Source organism: Centropristis striata, chromosome 4 (assembly GCF_030273125.1).
Source record: "Centropristis striata isolate RG_2023a ecotype Rhode Island chromosome 4, C.striata_1.0, whole genome shotgun sequence".
NCBI lineage: Eukaryota > Metazoa > Chordata > Actinopteri > Perciformes > Serranidae > Centropristis > Centropristis striata.
Genome location: NC_081520.1, coordinates 1,286,990 through 1,304,541, shown reverse-complemented (window position 1 = coordinate 1,304,541; position 17,552 = coordinate 1,286,990). Strand labels below are relative to the sequence as shown.

The following is a 17,552-nucleotide window of genomic DNA, read 5'->3' as shown; positions in this document are numbered from 1 at the left end:
AATGACAACACAATTAAATATATATATATATATATATATAGATATATATATATATATATATATATATATATATATATATATATATATATATATAGATATATATATATATATATATATATATATATAATAGTTTCTGTCTGAAACAAGAGTCACACAGTCCCCCTCCCAAGAAAAAGCTGCTTTTACAGTATTAATACAGCACCTACACCTGCTTTATAAACAAAATCGACATCGAAATCACACTTTTTACAATATGGGAGCTTTAATTGGTAAAAAGGCTGCATTTATGCAGCACTTCAATTTTGCAATTTGCCTCCTATTTACTTCATATGAGTGACTACAACCATTAAAATCAGCTTAATGCTGAAAGCCGCCTACACTCCTGCTCCGTCTACCTCCGTAATCATTTCCTTTGTAGCCGCTGCAAACAGTTTACTGCTCTTTGTTGCTCAGGTCAGGCCTCCTCACACCTGGTTGACATGGATATAATAGCAGAGAATTAGCCACGTAAGGCTATTAAACCATGTCATTTTTACATGTATTCAATCTTAATTTATTTAATTATTTGTGCAATTGTCACATTGTTTCTCAAGGACACTTCCACAATAAAAACAGCCATCATGAGATCAGCCCAACTCAAAGTTTGGTAACACTTTACAATAACCATCATTTATAAATGGTAAACAGATAGTTTATTAATGTTTAATCATCATTTATAAACTGTATATAGGCCATTTAGAATGGTAAATAGATCATTTATTAATGTTTAACTAACTAAATAATTTATAAATGGCAAATAGATGGCATATTAATGTAAGTTTATAGCTACTTTACCATTAAGAAACAATTAAATTATAATTATTAGTTTATTAATAGTTTAATTTGCACACATTATAACATTTTAACACCATATTAAGTATGTTAATGATTTAGAAAAGATTCATATACATTTAAGAAATTGGTTGAAAACATTTAAAGATTAAATATGTGGTAAATGATTAATAATTGGTTTACAAACCATCTATAAACATAACTTAGTTGGTTATTGTAAAGTGTTTGACCTGATTATTGTGCTACAAGTTAACAACACTTAAATGATTACAATTCATCCTGACTGGGACATCACTGTCTAAACAACTTTTCACAGCAAATCAATCAATAGTTGCTGAAATATTTCTGTCTGGAACAAAGTGATTGACGGAGCAACACGCTGGCGTTGCCGTCCCTTGAGCCAAATTGCCAGAATAACTAAATGCTAAATATATTGATGAGTGTAGACGTAAAAATGCAGTGGAAACAGGCCAATATTTACCTCAAAAACATCACATAACAACAGGCTGTCGCAATAATTCAAGATCACAATCATCATCTTATTTAAAGTCTAAAAAGACTTCTTGTAGATTAACTTGAGACAGATATAAAAATAAAAACAATCAATAGACAATCTCAAAAGGCAATCAATATCCAGGGGACCAAATAATCATAAAGGCTGTTGAAAAGAGGCTTCAGCTACAACAACATTAGAGAAAGAAAACAATGATTCATGTGGAGCCAGGCTGCTGAACCAGTGTTATAACTGGGAGAGATGTGGGCAGGACGGTTAAAGGTGCTGCAACAACATTCACAGCTTTCTCTGGTTCAAAGTCTTCACACGGCTCTCATTCCCCACTCATCACATACAGACGAACACCTCGCCATCACTTATTACTTATTACACTTGGTATTTACATGCACCAACACACACACACAGAAGAACAGATCAGATTAGAACACACAAAGTAGAACCTGGTCTCACAGGAATCCGTGGAATAGCCACGGATTCGCTTAACTCGAAATCCGTTTAGCGAAATCCGTGTCAGTTTCACAGAAATTTGAGTGATTCCGTGGCTATTCCACGGATTTTGAGTTAAGCAAATCCGTGGCTATTTCACGGATTCCTGTGAGACCAGGTTGCATCTGTAGCATACAAGAAGTGATTGCTTGATTTTAAAAAAAATAGATGCTATGTCATCTGTAGCCTACTAGATGTGATTAATTGATTTTTGTTTTACTTTACTTTTTTATTCTTTTATTTTCTTTTTTAACTCTAACTCTGTTTTTATATTGAGTTTTTCTTACTATTTTATTGTTTTACTGTTTTTAGTATTTTATTGTTTTCATTGTTTTTATTTATAACTATATTTGTGTATGATTTTCATTTTATTTTAATAACTGTACAGCACTTTGGTCAACTGATGTTGTTTTTAATGTGCTCTATAAATAAACTTTGACTTGACATTTCTGCATAAAAATGAATTTTGATCACATTTCTAGCGAGAAATATATGTTTTATTTTCTAAATATTCACTCAGTGAATGTACATAATCACTTTGTATGTTGGAATAGCCACGGGATATGACTGTCATTAACTTGCATTGTAGCGAAATCCGTGTCAGTTTCACGGAAATTTGAGTGATTCCGTGGCTATTTCACGGATTTTGAGTTAAGCAAATCCGTGGCTATTCCACAGATTCCTGTGAGACCATGTTGCAAAGTAACTTGTACTCTCGGTCGTTTATTGACCGAGTACTTTTAATCTTCTGATCGAGTAGGCTTGAAAAATCTTTTTTGTACTTTGATTTCCAGTACTAACCACTGAAAGTGTGTGAAATTAGAGATACGAACGCGTATTATTCACAATGCGTTATAACAATAATCAAAGCACATAATAAAGCATTTTATAATGATATTAGGTCAAGTATTAGTATAGACTTTATTATGTTGATCAATTATTAAGGCTGCTTTCTGCTGAGGCTGATGTCTTAAATGAATCATTACAATGCATTATAACAGTCATTATAATGCATTTTAATGCATCAATATAATGCATTATAATCACTGTTATAATGCATTATAATGATGCATTATAACAGTGGTATAATGCATTATAATGCATCAATATAATCACTGTTATTATGCATTATATTGATGCACAATAATTCATTATAACCACTGTTATAAATGCACTATAATGCATTATACCACTGTTATAATGCATTATAATGATGCATTATAACAGTGGTATAATACATTATAATGCATCAATATAATGCATTATACCACTGTTATAATACATTATAATGATGCATTATAACAGTGGTATAATGCATTATAATGCATCGATATAATGCATTATAATCACTGTTATAATGCATTATATTGATGCATAATAATTCATTATAACCACTGTTATAAATGCACTATAATGCATTATACCACTGTTATAATGCATTATAATGATGCATTATAACAGTGGTATAATGCATTATAATGCATCAATATAATGCATTATAATCACTGTTATAATGCATTATATTGATGTATAATAATTCATTATAACCACTGTTATAAATGCACTATAATGCATTATACCACTGTTATAATGCATTATAATGATATTATAATGTACTACAACTAAGACTTATAATACACTATAATCCTTGCAAAAAGTTTGTAATTTTCCAGCAATGCCAATGTATTATAATACTTGACTTTATAAGTCACTATAGTTTCATAATGCCTTCATTATATTCATTATGATTTTATAACAATGTTCATGAGTGCTCAAAACTAAATGTATAGAGAGATGTATGCAGTCGCCCATAGAGTTGGAATAATGTTGTTTTCAGACACAATCCTCTGTGAATTATTGATTTATTGTGAAATATTATTAGAAGAGTAAAGTTTTGAGAAGATATATTTTATCTGTCAAGAATAAATCACATTGTAACTCATTTCATGGAAAGAGGTAATTAATATTTTATTCCAGCTTTATGGCTGACCGTGTGTATTAATAATGCATCTAGATGGACTTCATAGAAAGTGTTTCCAGTTTGGCAGACAGAACTGTGTTGCTCTTTCCTGCTTCTTCTTCCAAAGATGGCTGCATTCCATTTCTCTCACCTCCCGCTCTCCTCTGTTCTCTCTCTTCTCTTTTCTCTCAGCCATGCCGAGCGCTGCCACCGTGGTGATCGTGATGTGTATCGCTGCTCTGGTGGTGGTGGTGGTCCTGGGCATCTACCGCATCCACCTGACCCACCAGCAGGAGGTCAAGCTGGCAGAGACCGCCAAAGAGGCAGACGGGACCTGGGACGACTCGGCTCTGACCATCACGGTCAACCCCATGGAGGTAAGGAGGAGGAGGAGGAGGAGGAGGAGGAGGAGGAGGAGGAGGAGGTCGAGGAGACGCTGGGGGAAACTGGAATATGAACAAGATAAAAATAGATCTGCTTTTCTGCCAGTTCTGAGGTCTTTACACTGGCTTCCTGTCACTCAAAGAATTGATTTCAAAATATTAATGTTGGTTTATAAAGCCCTAAATGGTCTAGGGCCAAAATATATTACCGATCTGCTGATACGCACAGGTCTACTTACAGTCCCCAGAGTTATATTATATATATATATTAGGACTAAACAAGGAGAAGCAGCGTTTAGTTTTTATGCACCAAATCTCTGGAACAAACTCCCAGAGAACTTGAGGTCTGCTGCAACTCTCAGCTCTTTTAACCCTTTGATGCACAACATATTGACACCCCTCTAAAGCACAACATGGGTCAAAAATGACCTGCATTCATTTCCCATGTTATGTAATGCTGCTGTGTGTTTCTGTGCTCTATATCTTTTCTTTAAATATCTTGTTTTTGATAACAACAGATCATTATTTCCATTTTGCCTCTCATACTTTATGAAGAAAAAAAGTTTTTGTATTATTACGTAGCTCACTACTTAGCTAAGTAGCTTGCTAAGCTAACTACTTAGCCAAGAAGTTAGCTAAGTAGTTAGATTAGCAAGCTACTTAGCTAACTATTCAGCCAAGCTACTTAGCCAAGTAGTTAGCTTAGCAAGCTACTTAGCTAAAGCATTAGAAGAGTTGTGACACAAAAAGGGATTATATTAAAAAAATGAATAAAGGAAAACATAAAATTAGGATGATCAAAAAAAAATAATTGAGGAAAACCTGGAATACTTAATGATGAACATCATTTATTGCAAAGATATAGAACATAAAAACTCATATATATTGGGTCACTTTAGACCATGTTGTGCATCAAAGGGTTAAATAAAGTCTGAAGACTTTTCTGTTTCCATTTTAACCTGTAATATTTATTCATTCGCTCTTAAATGTTTTCTTCATTCACTTTTTTTTTCTTTTTTTTTTAAATTCGCTTTTAAATGTCTTCTAATGTGTTTTATGTATTTTAATCTTGCCCCTGTAAAGCACTTTGAATGTCCCTGTGTCCAAATTGTGCTATATAAATAAACTTGCCTTGCTTTTTGCCAAAATAAAAGTCTTGCTTTCACTACTAATTTCTGATGCTTTAGTAGCTCAAACTTTGAATATTTCTCTCTCCACAGAACGTGCAGGGGCCCCAGGCTGCAGAGGAGGAGGCCAGCGAGGAGGAGGAGGAGGAGGAGGAAGAAGAGGAGGAGGAGGAGGAAGATGAAGAGGAGGAGGATGACATCACCAGTGCTGAGTCAGACGACAGCGAGGAGGAATTGGACGTCCAGCTACCCAGGATGCAACGCCCAAGCAAGAAGGGCCAGAAGTGGGACAAAACAACGATATCTTATTGAAACACACATTCACAGTCACTCACACACACACACACACATTCTGCAACACCTCCAATCAGATGGTTGAAACAAAAAGACTCTATGTGATGCTGATGCTCTAAAAAAATGAGGTAATATCTCCCCCTAATGGAAGATTCCACTGAGTGCAATGATTTATCAGAAAACCTCCCGTTTTATACAGATGATAAGAAATAATATGACACTAAAACTGCTTGTCAATCAAATGACTTTCATCCGTCTTAAAGGGACAGCTCGCCAAATTTCGGCCCCTGAGAGCTGTTGTCTCTCTCCCATTACAGTCCACAGCTACACACCTACAGTCTCTAATGAAATAAAGTTGTCTGAATCTCAGTTTGTCGACCCTGCACCGCCATACATCCAGTTTAATGTGTCACGTGTTCCACAGTGAGATTTCTGATGTCCCATGAAAAATGCAAAACAGTCTTTAAGAAAACTGAGTTGCAAAAGTAAAGAAAACTGACTATTTTTGGTTTGTATACTTTATGTTATTTATCAGTCTTTATTCTAGCCTAAGTGGCAAAGCCAGGTGATTTTACAGAAATAGCATATTTTCAATGGTATAAAAACAAACAAAAAAAGATGATCTGTGTGTCGTCATGGTGATTAGCTGAGGGGGTTTGGGGTTTTTGGGAAAGACAGACAGAGGAGTCTCCTTGTACATTTTTATACGCTCCTTTCTTGTAAATACTGAGTATAGTAGGTGAAACACCCACCCCCACGCCCCACCCTGCTCCCACCCCCCAACACCACTCTCTCCACCCAGAAACCCTCCTCTCCACCTGTAAACAGTACACATGCACCTCTTCATATGTATGTACCTGAACCCTGAACCCTCAGCCTGCAGGAGCCTTCACTGACCCCCCTCAGTCCTGTGTGTGTGTTTCTAGCTCCGTGTTCAGATCATTCCAGCTGATAGTCTAGACGGAAATGTCCAAAAAGTGAAAGTGAGGAGCATTTATGGGTACAAGTCAATGAATCCAAAAAAAATGGTTCCCAAGCAAAATTTTGAGTTTTTGACCTTCTAATTTGTATATCAAATGGCCAATTGCCCATCTTGCTCAGTCATTGGACCATTTTCCCCAAGTTTCTTTGTAAGTAGGCAATCAAAGATGAGGAAATTAAGTTTCTGGATCTATAGTCTAGAGTCAGAGCAAGGATATAGTGGAGGCTCAGTGTCTTTTTTATGTATATACTGTATATATATGCAAAATACCAACTTTTAAGATGAAATTAAGCATTATTTGTGTGGTTTTTTTAAGGCCGACATAAATATTCAATCAATATCACTTTTAAATGTTCCAGTTGGTATTTTGCATATATATATACATAAAAAAGACACTGAGCCTCCACTATATCCTTGCTCTGACTCTAGACTATAGATCCAGAAACTTAATTTCCTCATCTTGATTGCATACTTACAAAAAAACTAAGGGGAAATGGTCCAATGACTGTGCAAGATGGGCAATTTGGTGGCCATTTGATACAAATTAGAAGGTCAAAAACTCAAAATTTTGCTTGGGAACCATTTTTTTTGGACTCAGCACCCTTGAGATATGTAAGGTAGGCCGGTTCCTGACTTGTACCCATAAATGCTCCTCACTTCTTATAGGAGGCCTTTATTCTGAAATCTGTCTAGACTATGACTGCGAGTTGGGTTTTGTCAGGATGGATGTGCCGCTGCCTTCATAAAGACTGGCTCAGTTAGAGCTGCAACAAAGAGACAGCAGTCTCATAGATTTAAATCACACAGCAGGGACGAGAGTCCCCTAACTGCTCATATCTGTCCAAAAGAATTGCCCAAATAAAATCTTAGGTCCTGTGTCCACCAAAGTGCTATTTCCTCAGCATACTTTTTTAAGTTGCATAGGTAACACTTTACAATAACCATCATTTATAAATGGTAAACAGATTTTATTAATGTTTAATCATCATTTATAAACCGTATATAGGCCATTTAGAATGGTAAATACATGATTTATTAATGTTTAACTAACAAAATAATTTAGAAATGGCAAATACATGGTTTATTAATGTAAGTTTATAGTTACTTTACCATTAACAAACAATTAAATTATAATTAATAGTTTATTAATAGTTTTAGTTGCACTCAATTTAACATTTTTAACACCATATTAAGTATGTTAATGATTTTGAAATGATTCATATACCTTTAAGAAATTGGTTGAAAACATTTAAAGATTCAATTTGTATAGCACTTTGTAAAATGGTTAATAACTGGTTTATAAACCATCTATAAACACTACTTAGTTGGTTATTGTAAAGTGTTACCGTTGCATATTTACACCATGCTATAAACAGCGGTTCCATTAGTTTTCCACTTGTACAGCAGGACTCATTGTGTTTTTCTAGCATTATCTAGAAGCACATAAAAGACAAAACATTCTCAACTTTTCAACAATGAAGCATTTTTTTTCCCTCCATTTTTCAGAGAGGTAAGGAAGAGGATAAGGGCCAGATAGGATCAAAAATAAATCATTATTAAGTTCGAGAAAAAAGTCAAAATGACAAGAATAAAGTTCAAATACAATGTTGAGAAAATATGTATATAATATATAATATAATGCTAAAAAAAATTCACATAAATGACATAAAAGATGATTTTCCCCAAAACACTAGTTGTAGTAGCTACTACCAAGAATATCTCATTTACGTGTCTGGGAATTGTAGTTCTACTACACCAACAAATATTGTTGTTATTGCTCATTTTAAGATGATGAAGATTAAAAAAGCAGGTTGTAGCTTGTAGTCTACCTAACTGTTGGGATAGAAAATAACGTTACTCTGTTGACTCATTGACACAAATCTGTGAATATCTTTCCAACTTCACTGAAAACAAAAAGTGTATATTGTCATTTCGACTTTATTCTTGAAATCGTATTACAACTTTATCCTCAACTAGGGCTGGGCGATATGGCCCTAAAAGAATATCACGATATTTCAGGCTATTTTTGCGATAACGATTATTCTTCACGATATTACGAAATACTTAAAAAGATATAGAAAATATGTTTTTTTTTAGTCTGTATAAATAAATAAAAATCTAAAATGAAGTGTGAAGTGCAAATCTCAACAGTTGCCAAATACAAAAAACGTTTACTCTTGACTCTTGAGTATGAGCAAATAATAAAAAAATAACCATTTAGGGGTTCCGGGGGCATATTTTAATGACATTTTGTAAAGGAGAATAAAGGTTATTACATGTTTTATTTAAGGCATCTTATTTTGACAGTCTTCTTGTAAGTTCTGTGGTGGATTCTGTTAACACACCGTGCTCTTATTTTGAAAAGCTGCATGTGTTTAGCGACAGAAAGTAAGTAGCTTTTTGTGATTAAAACAACTTTAACCACTACATCAAGAAGTAGGAATGTTGCCAATATCATGATATGCCTTTTTTTTAACCATAAAAAAAATATATTGATATTATCGTGAACGACACAATATGGCACACCCCTATCCTCAACATCTCTTTATTCTCATTATTTCTTTTTTCTTGAATTGGATAATGGAGGGGAAAAATCCTCCTCTAATTATGTACAGAAAGTTGGCACAAGTCCCAAAATGAGACACAGAAACCAACAAAGTCCACAATATCTCATGAGCTCTCTCCCTAAAATCATGCTTCAGCCTTTCTTTCATCCAGAGCAAGTCCTCTCCTCTCTGTGTCCAACATTTTACCTGGATATTCCATAACACAGCAACCAGATGCAACCAAAGCATCTTAGCTGGGGAAAAAGTTTTGGTGGACGTGTGTTCTTAGTCTCAGGTGCAGTCACATCAATGAAGCCGTAAACAAGCAGGACTCATTGAAAGACAGCGACACTATTAGAGCCAGGTCCCTCTCCTACAGCTCCTTAATGCTGCATTGCAGAGAAAAGCAACTTTCTAAAAGGACTTTCAAGTTAAAAGTTAGTAGATGCTGATGTCAATATTAGAGCCAGACAGACCCCATTCAGGCTAATATCTTTAGTTGAGGGTGATTATTATATTAAGTTGTTGTTTTTACAAGAGAATGCATAAATATGTTTTTTATAAGGATTTTTAAATCTGGTTACCAATAATATATATAATATAACATAATATAATATATAAAATAAAAAGAAGCTTCTGAATACTAACGAAAAATATAATGTTGAAAGAAATACTCAATATCTGTTTTATTATTTATTTTGACAATAACTATAATAAAGTATATAGAACTATAAGATAGGAACATTGAAGTTGTACTCATCAATATTTTTATATTCATTTATGTAAAAAGAGGTTTCACTCACAGTGACATCCTCAGCTTCCCACTGCTTTTTATTCTCTTTCAGCTCATTGTTTTGGTTCGGGCAGAATTCTATAATATAATATTCTTACCCTCGCCTTAACCAATCTCTCTCCTCAGGCCTGAACCGAACCAACCCAGCACAATTCTGCAATCTAGAACAGGGGTGTCAAACTCAAATACACAATGGGCCAAAATGTAAAACTTGAATAAAATCGCGGGCCAACATTGAACAAATAAACCTTTTAATATATACCAAACATGTTTTGCTTTAACATTAAATATGGAACCAGCAACGCTTATAAACATACAATATATAACTAAATAGTGCAGACATGCAAAATCAAATTTCAAATAAAAAACACATCAATGTCATTAATTTATTAAATAAAAATTAAATAAAAATCGTATGCCTCTTTTCTATTTGCATCCTTCTGATTTAAATATCAAAATAAACTTTTTCAACAGGTTAATAAATTCTGCGTTTCTTTTCTCCATTTTTGGGAAGGGGTAGCTGGGAGACAGCTCTAGCTTGAGGTTGCTATGACGACTGTCACCGAGGAGCGTTTCTGGGTCCTGTCCTGATTGACGCGCCAAAACAACAGCAGGGCATTGTGGGATTTGTAGTATTAGCGGTAAATGCGCCGTATAATACCGGTGGGTCAGCTTTTATAGTACAATAATTATATAATAATTTGGTATTGCCTCGGCCAGAGTTTGACACCCCTGCTCTAGAATCTCCCCCAAACAAAACATTTCAAATCCAGGCAATTCTCGGCTCTTTGTGAGAAACTTTTCCCAACTTCTAACTTCAAATGAAATGCAGCATTAATGAAAGAAAAGTAGGTCTGGTGGTGATGTCACGCCACATACATCCCACTTCATTAGCAGCAACCTGGTGCCAGCAACTGGTGCAACTTAAAGGTGTCGGAGGGCTGAAAGCACTCGGCAGTGTCACATCTGACTGACACAAAACCCAGTCGAAGGTTTCTTCACCTTGGAGTGAAAGGGCATTAATCTCTGAATCCAGTCTGTCTGCAGCGTCCCACCAACACCAGACGGCTGAAGTCTGCGGCGGATAAATCAAAGTTCCATAAAAGTCACAAACACTGGAAAATGTCCTCCTCGAACCTAGTGAGCCTCCACAGCTGGTGCAGCTGGGAGAACCTACTGTATGTGTATACTGTAGCTCTATGTTCATGTAAAGATCTCATATGTTGTTTAAGAGTTTTCCTCTTTCATCTACTGTGACACCTGTTCTTGTGACGTCACTTCCCCTCCTTGCACCTCCTCCTTTTCCCCGTTCTGGACCCTTTGGTGGATTTTGCATCGGCCCCGGCCCTAATGTTGTCCCGACGTTTGTTTTAGAAGAGGAGGACGGTGAAATTAAACATGGAAACCTTGTATAATGTGTAAAAGTTTTTTGATTTTTTCTTTTCTTTTCCTTTTTTTTTTCTCTGGACTCTTTGGTCTGTTTTTCTTTGGAATGGTCACTACAGCACTTTCTGTAAATTGGCCAATAAAAACTTGTTTTGGAATCTAGCTGTGGGTCTGGTTTGTTGTGTGATGATGCGTCTGTTTGAACACTTTTAAGGGTTTCTTGCCTTGTTTAACCCATTGAGGCCTAAAACGCCTGTAAAACCTCTGGGTGATTTTAAAATAAGCCCCTAAAACATGGGTCTCAAACTCGTGGACCGCGGGCCAATTGCGGCCCTCGTCACGATATTTTGTGGCCCCCACCTTGATATGAAAGTTTAATGTGAGTTTTATATGAATGACACTTTACTGTGTTGTGTGTGGAAGGTCCCTTTTATTACTTTTTTGGGGCAATTTTGTCTTTTTTAAATAATTTTGTGTCTTTTTTGGTAATTGTGTGTCTTTTTTAAGTAATCTAGTTTTTTTTCTGTCATTTTGTGTCTTTTTGGTCATTTTGTGTATTTTTTTGGTCATTTTGTGTCTTTTTAACGCAATTTTTTAACGTAGTGTAGTGTTTTTTCAGTCATTTTGTCTTTTTCTGTAATTTTGTGTCTTTTTTGGTCATTTTGATACTGCCTCCAGCGGCCCCCAGGTAATTTGAGTTTGAGACCCCTGCCCTAAAACCTGAAGTTTTTCTGGAAATTCAACAGAAGTGTCAACGCTTCTACTAAATAATAGATTTTTCAGCCTCTGTAGCAGGTAGAAATGAAATTCAAAAAGTATTTGAGAGCTTATACAAATACTACAAAACAACGTATTCGCATTCCAGGCTTCAATGGGTTAATCATTAGTCCATGATCTGATTATGAACGTTAAGAATTAGGAGAGAGAACTGATCTGTCTATTTAGAACTGCTGATTCAACTCAAAGATAAACTCATCCATCCAGTCTCTTAACTACTTCTCCTCCTCGGGGGAAGACGCGGCACTGATCCCCACTGGATTACTTTTATTCTTCTACAAAAGACTCAATGCTGCATGAAATAAGCCAAATAAGCTTGGCAGAGTAAGCAAACATATGAAAGTTGTACAAATATCATTAATAGTATTTTCCTTTCTATACCAAGGTCCTACTTTGTTTCTCAAGGGGGTATTCAATCATTTGTGACGTACCTGCAGTTATATAACTAGTCATAATTCTACTCTGTAAAAGCACACACACACACACACACACACACACACTGTCAGCCTTGGGATTGTTATTGTTAGTATTCGGTTATTATTCATAAGGTAAATCCATGGAGCCACAGCAGGGGGCTCTCAAGAGAGAATGTGCTGGTTAGACATATAAATGGATGTTTCATTGCTTTGTTGAGTCACCTCAGCCTGCCTTCTTTATATTTCATGATATAATAAAGGGTGAGGTAAGTCAAAATCCTATTATTAGACATGTTTTGGTCTTTTTCTGTGTGAGAGGAACTCTGATCTATAGGGCCGTGTGCTGTCCGTGTCAGCACCATGGATAACGTCACGAGAAGCTGTTCTGACTTGTTTGTAAATATTGATAAACAAAACTGTGGTTTGGGTGATTTTTCCTAATTTTGCTAGCTAGTAATTTGGATTACATTGCATATTCCAGATTTTGCAAAGTCAGGTCCTCGCTTTCTCAATTTCAAGTGTAATTTGGGGTTAGGTTTTTAGTTCTTCTGGTTCAGTTTAATGTCAGGGGCCATGAAATGTATAATGTGAGAGAAGGTCCTCATAAATGTAGAAGTACAAACTTGTGTGTGTGTGTGTGTGTGTGTGTGTGTGTGTGTGTGTGTGTGTGTGTGTGTGTGTGTGTGTGTGTGTGTGTGCATGAGAGAGAGAGAGAGAGAGAGAGAGAGAGAGAACTATAGTAATCATGTTGTTGGGACAAATCTCTGGTTTTGGGACAAATTATATCTTTTTAGGTCCTCGTAAATGTAGAAGTACAAACGTGTGTGTGTGTGTGTGTGTGTGTGTGTGTGTGTGTGTGTGTGTGTGTGTGTGTGTGTGCATGAGAGAGAGAGAGAGAGAGAGAGAGAGAGAACTATAGTAATCATGTTGTTGGGCCAAATCTCTGGTTTTGGGACAAATTAAATCTTTTTAGGTCCTCGTAAATGTAGAAGTACAAACATGTGTGTGAGTGTGTGTGTGTGAACTGTTTTAATAATGTTGTGGGGACTCACCTCTGATTTGGGGACAAATAATTTTTTTTAGGTCCTCAAAAATGTAGAGGTACAAACCTGTGTGTGTTTGTGTGTGTGTGTGTGTGTGTGGGGTGAACTGTATTAATCATGTTGTGGGGACTTATCTCTCACTTGGGGACATATCTGTTGTTGTTGTTTTTCTTCAATTTTTTAAAATCAAGTCCATGATAAATTTTTTTTTTTATGTAGCTTTGAAGTACATATAGTCCTGTCTCATGTCTCTTTACTTGAGTTTTACTGTTTATGATCAATAGAATGTCTCCATCTAGTGGAGACTGACCGTACTGCACCACCACTACCATCATTTTTAAGCCAGTGGCAAATTCAGCTAGTTTACAGTCATCCAGCTCCCTGAGTCCTGCTTTAAGCTTTTCTGACTCTTTTCTTTTTCTGACAGTCGGGACACGCAGCCATATTAATCATCTAATTTAGGATTTCAGCCTTGAGCCAAATTTGGGATTTGCATGATTTTTTTGAGAACCTAGCGTTACTAAAACCTTGTTCTAAAATCAGTACAAATGACGGCCCGAGAGGTTTACGACTTGCATAAACTGGTGTCAACACACCCACTCAAAATAAAAGAATATTAAAATATTCATAAAACTTTTTATTTTCTAGCGTTGAGAGTGGAGCGGGGGAAGCCCCAGGCACTGTCACCTTCACTCTCGACTCACAAATAAAAATAGACTTTATATTCTGCTTGGGGGAGAGACTGCAATCTTTCAAAATATTACAGTGTGCAGACTGCAGGATTAGTATACAAATGTGCTTATTTAATCATACTTTCAGTTGCTTATTTGTTGGACTTTTTGGAATTTTTTATGGAAAACAGATGGACATATGCTGCCTCTTTCTTGGATGATGGCAGCCAGTGTCACAGGTTATGACACCCCATCAGTCACAAAAGCATCCAGCAAGTAGAAGCTGAGGCAGCAGTATATAAATAATGAAACTCGCCTGAAACAGAAGTAGAGTACATTTATTCCATATACATTATTTATGATGTTTCTTTACACTCCAAGGCAGTGAGAATGATGTTCAAATCTTAATTGTAACCTTGAAAAACAACCGAGGAAATGTGATTATTCAGCCAAAGCTCTGAGTGGTTTATTTGGAAAAAGGTGAGCATGGAAGCATGATCACAGCCAGTGGAGCAGACATGGACAGACAACAAAACACAACCGCATGTGTGATATTTGAAAGTAATAGCAGATGGTGACATAGTGCTGGCTGCTGTGCAATGGATTTGAAAAGTTCAACCAGTGAGAATGTGCACACACCGGAGAGTCCGAAGCCAATGCAGCAAAATGTGGCCTTTACGCCTGCCAGTGCCCTGCAGCAGAGCACAGAGGACTGTTTCACTGCTTTACTGCTGCTTATTAACATTTTACTAGAAAATATAGAATTTGTCTTCCAGTAAAAATGGTCTGTGGGTATTTCAGGCAGTGTTTTTTATATTTTCCAAACAAAGACAGCTCACATATCGAAGAGGCGAGGTTAGACTCACCTTCAGGCTGCGTCCAAATAACAGAAAAACAGCAGCGAACAAAGTCGGGCCACTGAAGGATTCAGAGCTGTCTGCACATGTATGGCATTATAAAAATATGTCTATGACATTGCAGATTCAGAACAATATTTGCAAAACTATTTTGTATGCATGTTTTTGTACATCTGAATTTGTGAGGGCCAATTTGAGTCCTAATCCTTGGAGAAAATGGCATGTTTGCAAAGTCAGGTCCTCACTTTCTCAATTTTAAGTATAATTTGGGGTTAGGTATTTAGTTCTGATAGTTCAGTTTAATGTCAGGGGCCAGGAAATGCAAAATGTGAGAGAAGGTCCTCACAAATGTATAAGTACAAACGTGTGTGTGTGTGTGTGTGTGTGTGTGCTATCTCGTAGGACAAAAAACAAAAGTGAGGACAACTTTTCTTTTTTGTTTTTATGGTTCATATTTGTTTGTAGCTGTTTATTTTGGGGTTTTTTTTTTAACCAATATTGTCTATACTGGGTCTTTTGTTGTTTATTTTACTATGTAAGTGTCTCTGAGTACCTTTTAAAATGTGGCTCGGTTGTTTTAATCATGTTGTGGGGACTCATCTCTGGTTTGGGGACAAATCTTTTTTTTAGGTCCTCGTAAATGTAGTACAAACGTGTGTGTGTGTGTGTGTGTGTGTGTGTTTTGCTAGTGCGTACTTATATTTTGTCCAGAAATTATTATCATGCAAAGAATAATAATAAAGAATCCCTACTTTATTTGTGTTAGCTGCATGGTGAGGATTGTCTTCTTTAATAGCAGACTGTATCATGATGCTATAGTGGTTAGCACTATAGAGCATCACAGGTTTGAATCCAGCTTCCAGACCTTCTGTGTGGAGTTCATATTGTTACGTCTCCTCTTAAAAATGATAAGGAGGGGAGCAACACAACAATCAAAAGATATGCAGGAGTCAAAGTGAGGTGTAAATTAAATTAGTTTTATTTTTTTTAACAGTGCTTCAACAAAAAAATGTGCAAATAAGATTCACAAAAGGGTGGGAGGAATGGGACAAGGTGGTGGTGCGAAATGATTTAAATTAGGAAAACAAAACACGTCCCCCCAATTTTTGGACATCACATAATATGGTGAATTTTTGTTATTTTGGACAGAATATATTATAACATGTATAAAGAAAGTATAAAAAGACCACTTAAGCATTTCTGAGCATTTGAAAATTTGACAATTTTTCACAAAAATCGACATACTATAGTATGACTTTTTTTTTTCAAATGTTAGACATCTCAAAATATGGTGTTCTTTTATATATATATTTCTGTAAAAGCCCCCCTACTACATGTATAAACAGACCATAATAAGACCATTTGGAGAGTATCAGGGCATTTAAAAATTCAATGACTTTCTACGAAAAATTTCGACATGATTTCGTATGATTTTTTTTTTTTAATTTTGGACAAATAAAAATCTCATGTTTTTTTTGTTATTTCTGGAAAAGCCACCCTACTACATGTATAAACAGACTATAATAAGACCATTTTTCAGAGTATCAGGGCAATTAAAAGTTTTATGATTTTTCATTAAAAATTTCAACGGTTTTTCAAATTTCAAATTTTGGACATCTTAAAATATGGTGTTTTTTTTTCTTATTTCTGAAAAAAAGCCACCCTACTACACGTATCAACAATTTATAATCAGACCATTTTGAGAGTTGTAGGCCTTTAGAAAATTCAACCATTTTTGACATACTAAAGTATGACTTCAGCCCCATTTTCTGTTTTTCTCTATTTTATGACTTTTTTATTTTTCCTCAAATTTTGGACATCCCATAGTATGTTGATTTTTTTTGTCATTTTTGGACAATCTATACACATATCAACAGAGTATAATAAGACAATTTTAAGCATTTCTGAGTATTTTAAAATTTGACCATTTATGACAAAAATCGACATGCTATAGTATGACTTTTTAAAATTTTGGACATCTCCAAATATGTTTTTTGTGTAATGTCTGGAAAAGCCACTCTAGTAGAAAAAAGTAATTTGAATCCACTCACTGCTGCTGCAGCTTATTGTACACATAAACTACTGGTCAAAAGTTTTAGAACACACCAACTTTTCCAGAATTTAATTGAAAATGATGCAGTTTAATGTCTCAGTGTACTCTGAAATGAACATTTGCAACATTTAAAATTCTTTATTGAGCATGATAGTGTTTTGAAAGTAAAAAAAAGATTCAAAATCACATTTTATGTTGAACTAAAGTACTAAAAAAAGACACTAAATGACCAAAAAAAGACACAAAATGACAAAAAAAGACACCAAAAGACACAAAATGACTAAAAAAGGCACAAAAGGACCAAAAAAAGACACAAAATGACTTACAAAGACATGAAAATAATTCAAAAATGGACAAAATAGCCCAAGACTCCATAGAGTTAAGTTGTTAACCCATTTCTTGTTCCCTGAAAAAGGCCTACTTGTATAATTCT

General features: G+C 35.4%; 1 protein-coding gene across 1 annotated transcript in view; it reads left to right on the top strand.

Moving 5' to 3' along the window:
* Positions 1-6,340, top strand: part of LOC131970615 (calsyntenin-2-like) — a 444,672-nt gene extending 438,332 nt beyond the window's left edge. Inside the window, exons 16-17 of the mRNA XM_059332049.1 lie at positions 3,984-4,168; positions 5,395-6,340. Coding sequence (XP_059188032.1) covers positions 3,984-4,168; positions 5,395-5,613 — 404 coding nt within the window. The 3' untranslated portion in view covers positions 5,614-6,340. The remainder of the gene's footprint in view (positions 1-3,983; positions 4,169-5,394) is intronic.
* The last annotated feature ends 11,212 nt before the right edge of the window (positions 6,341-17,552 follow it).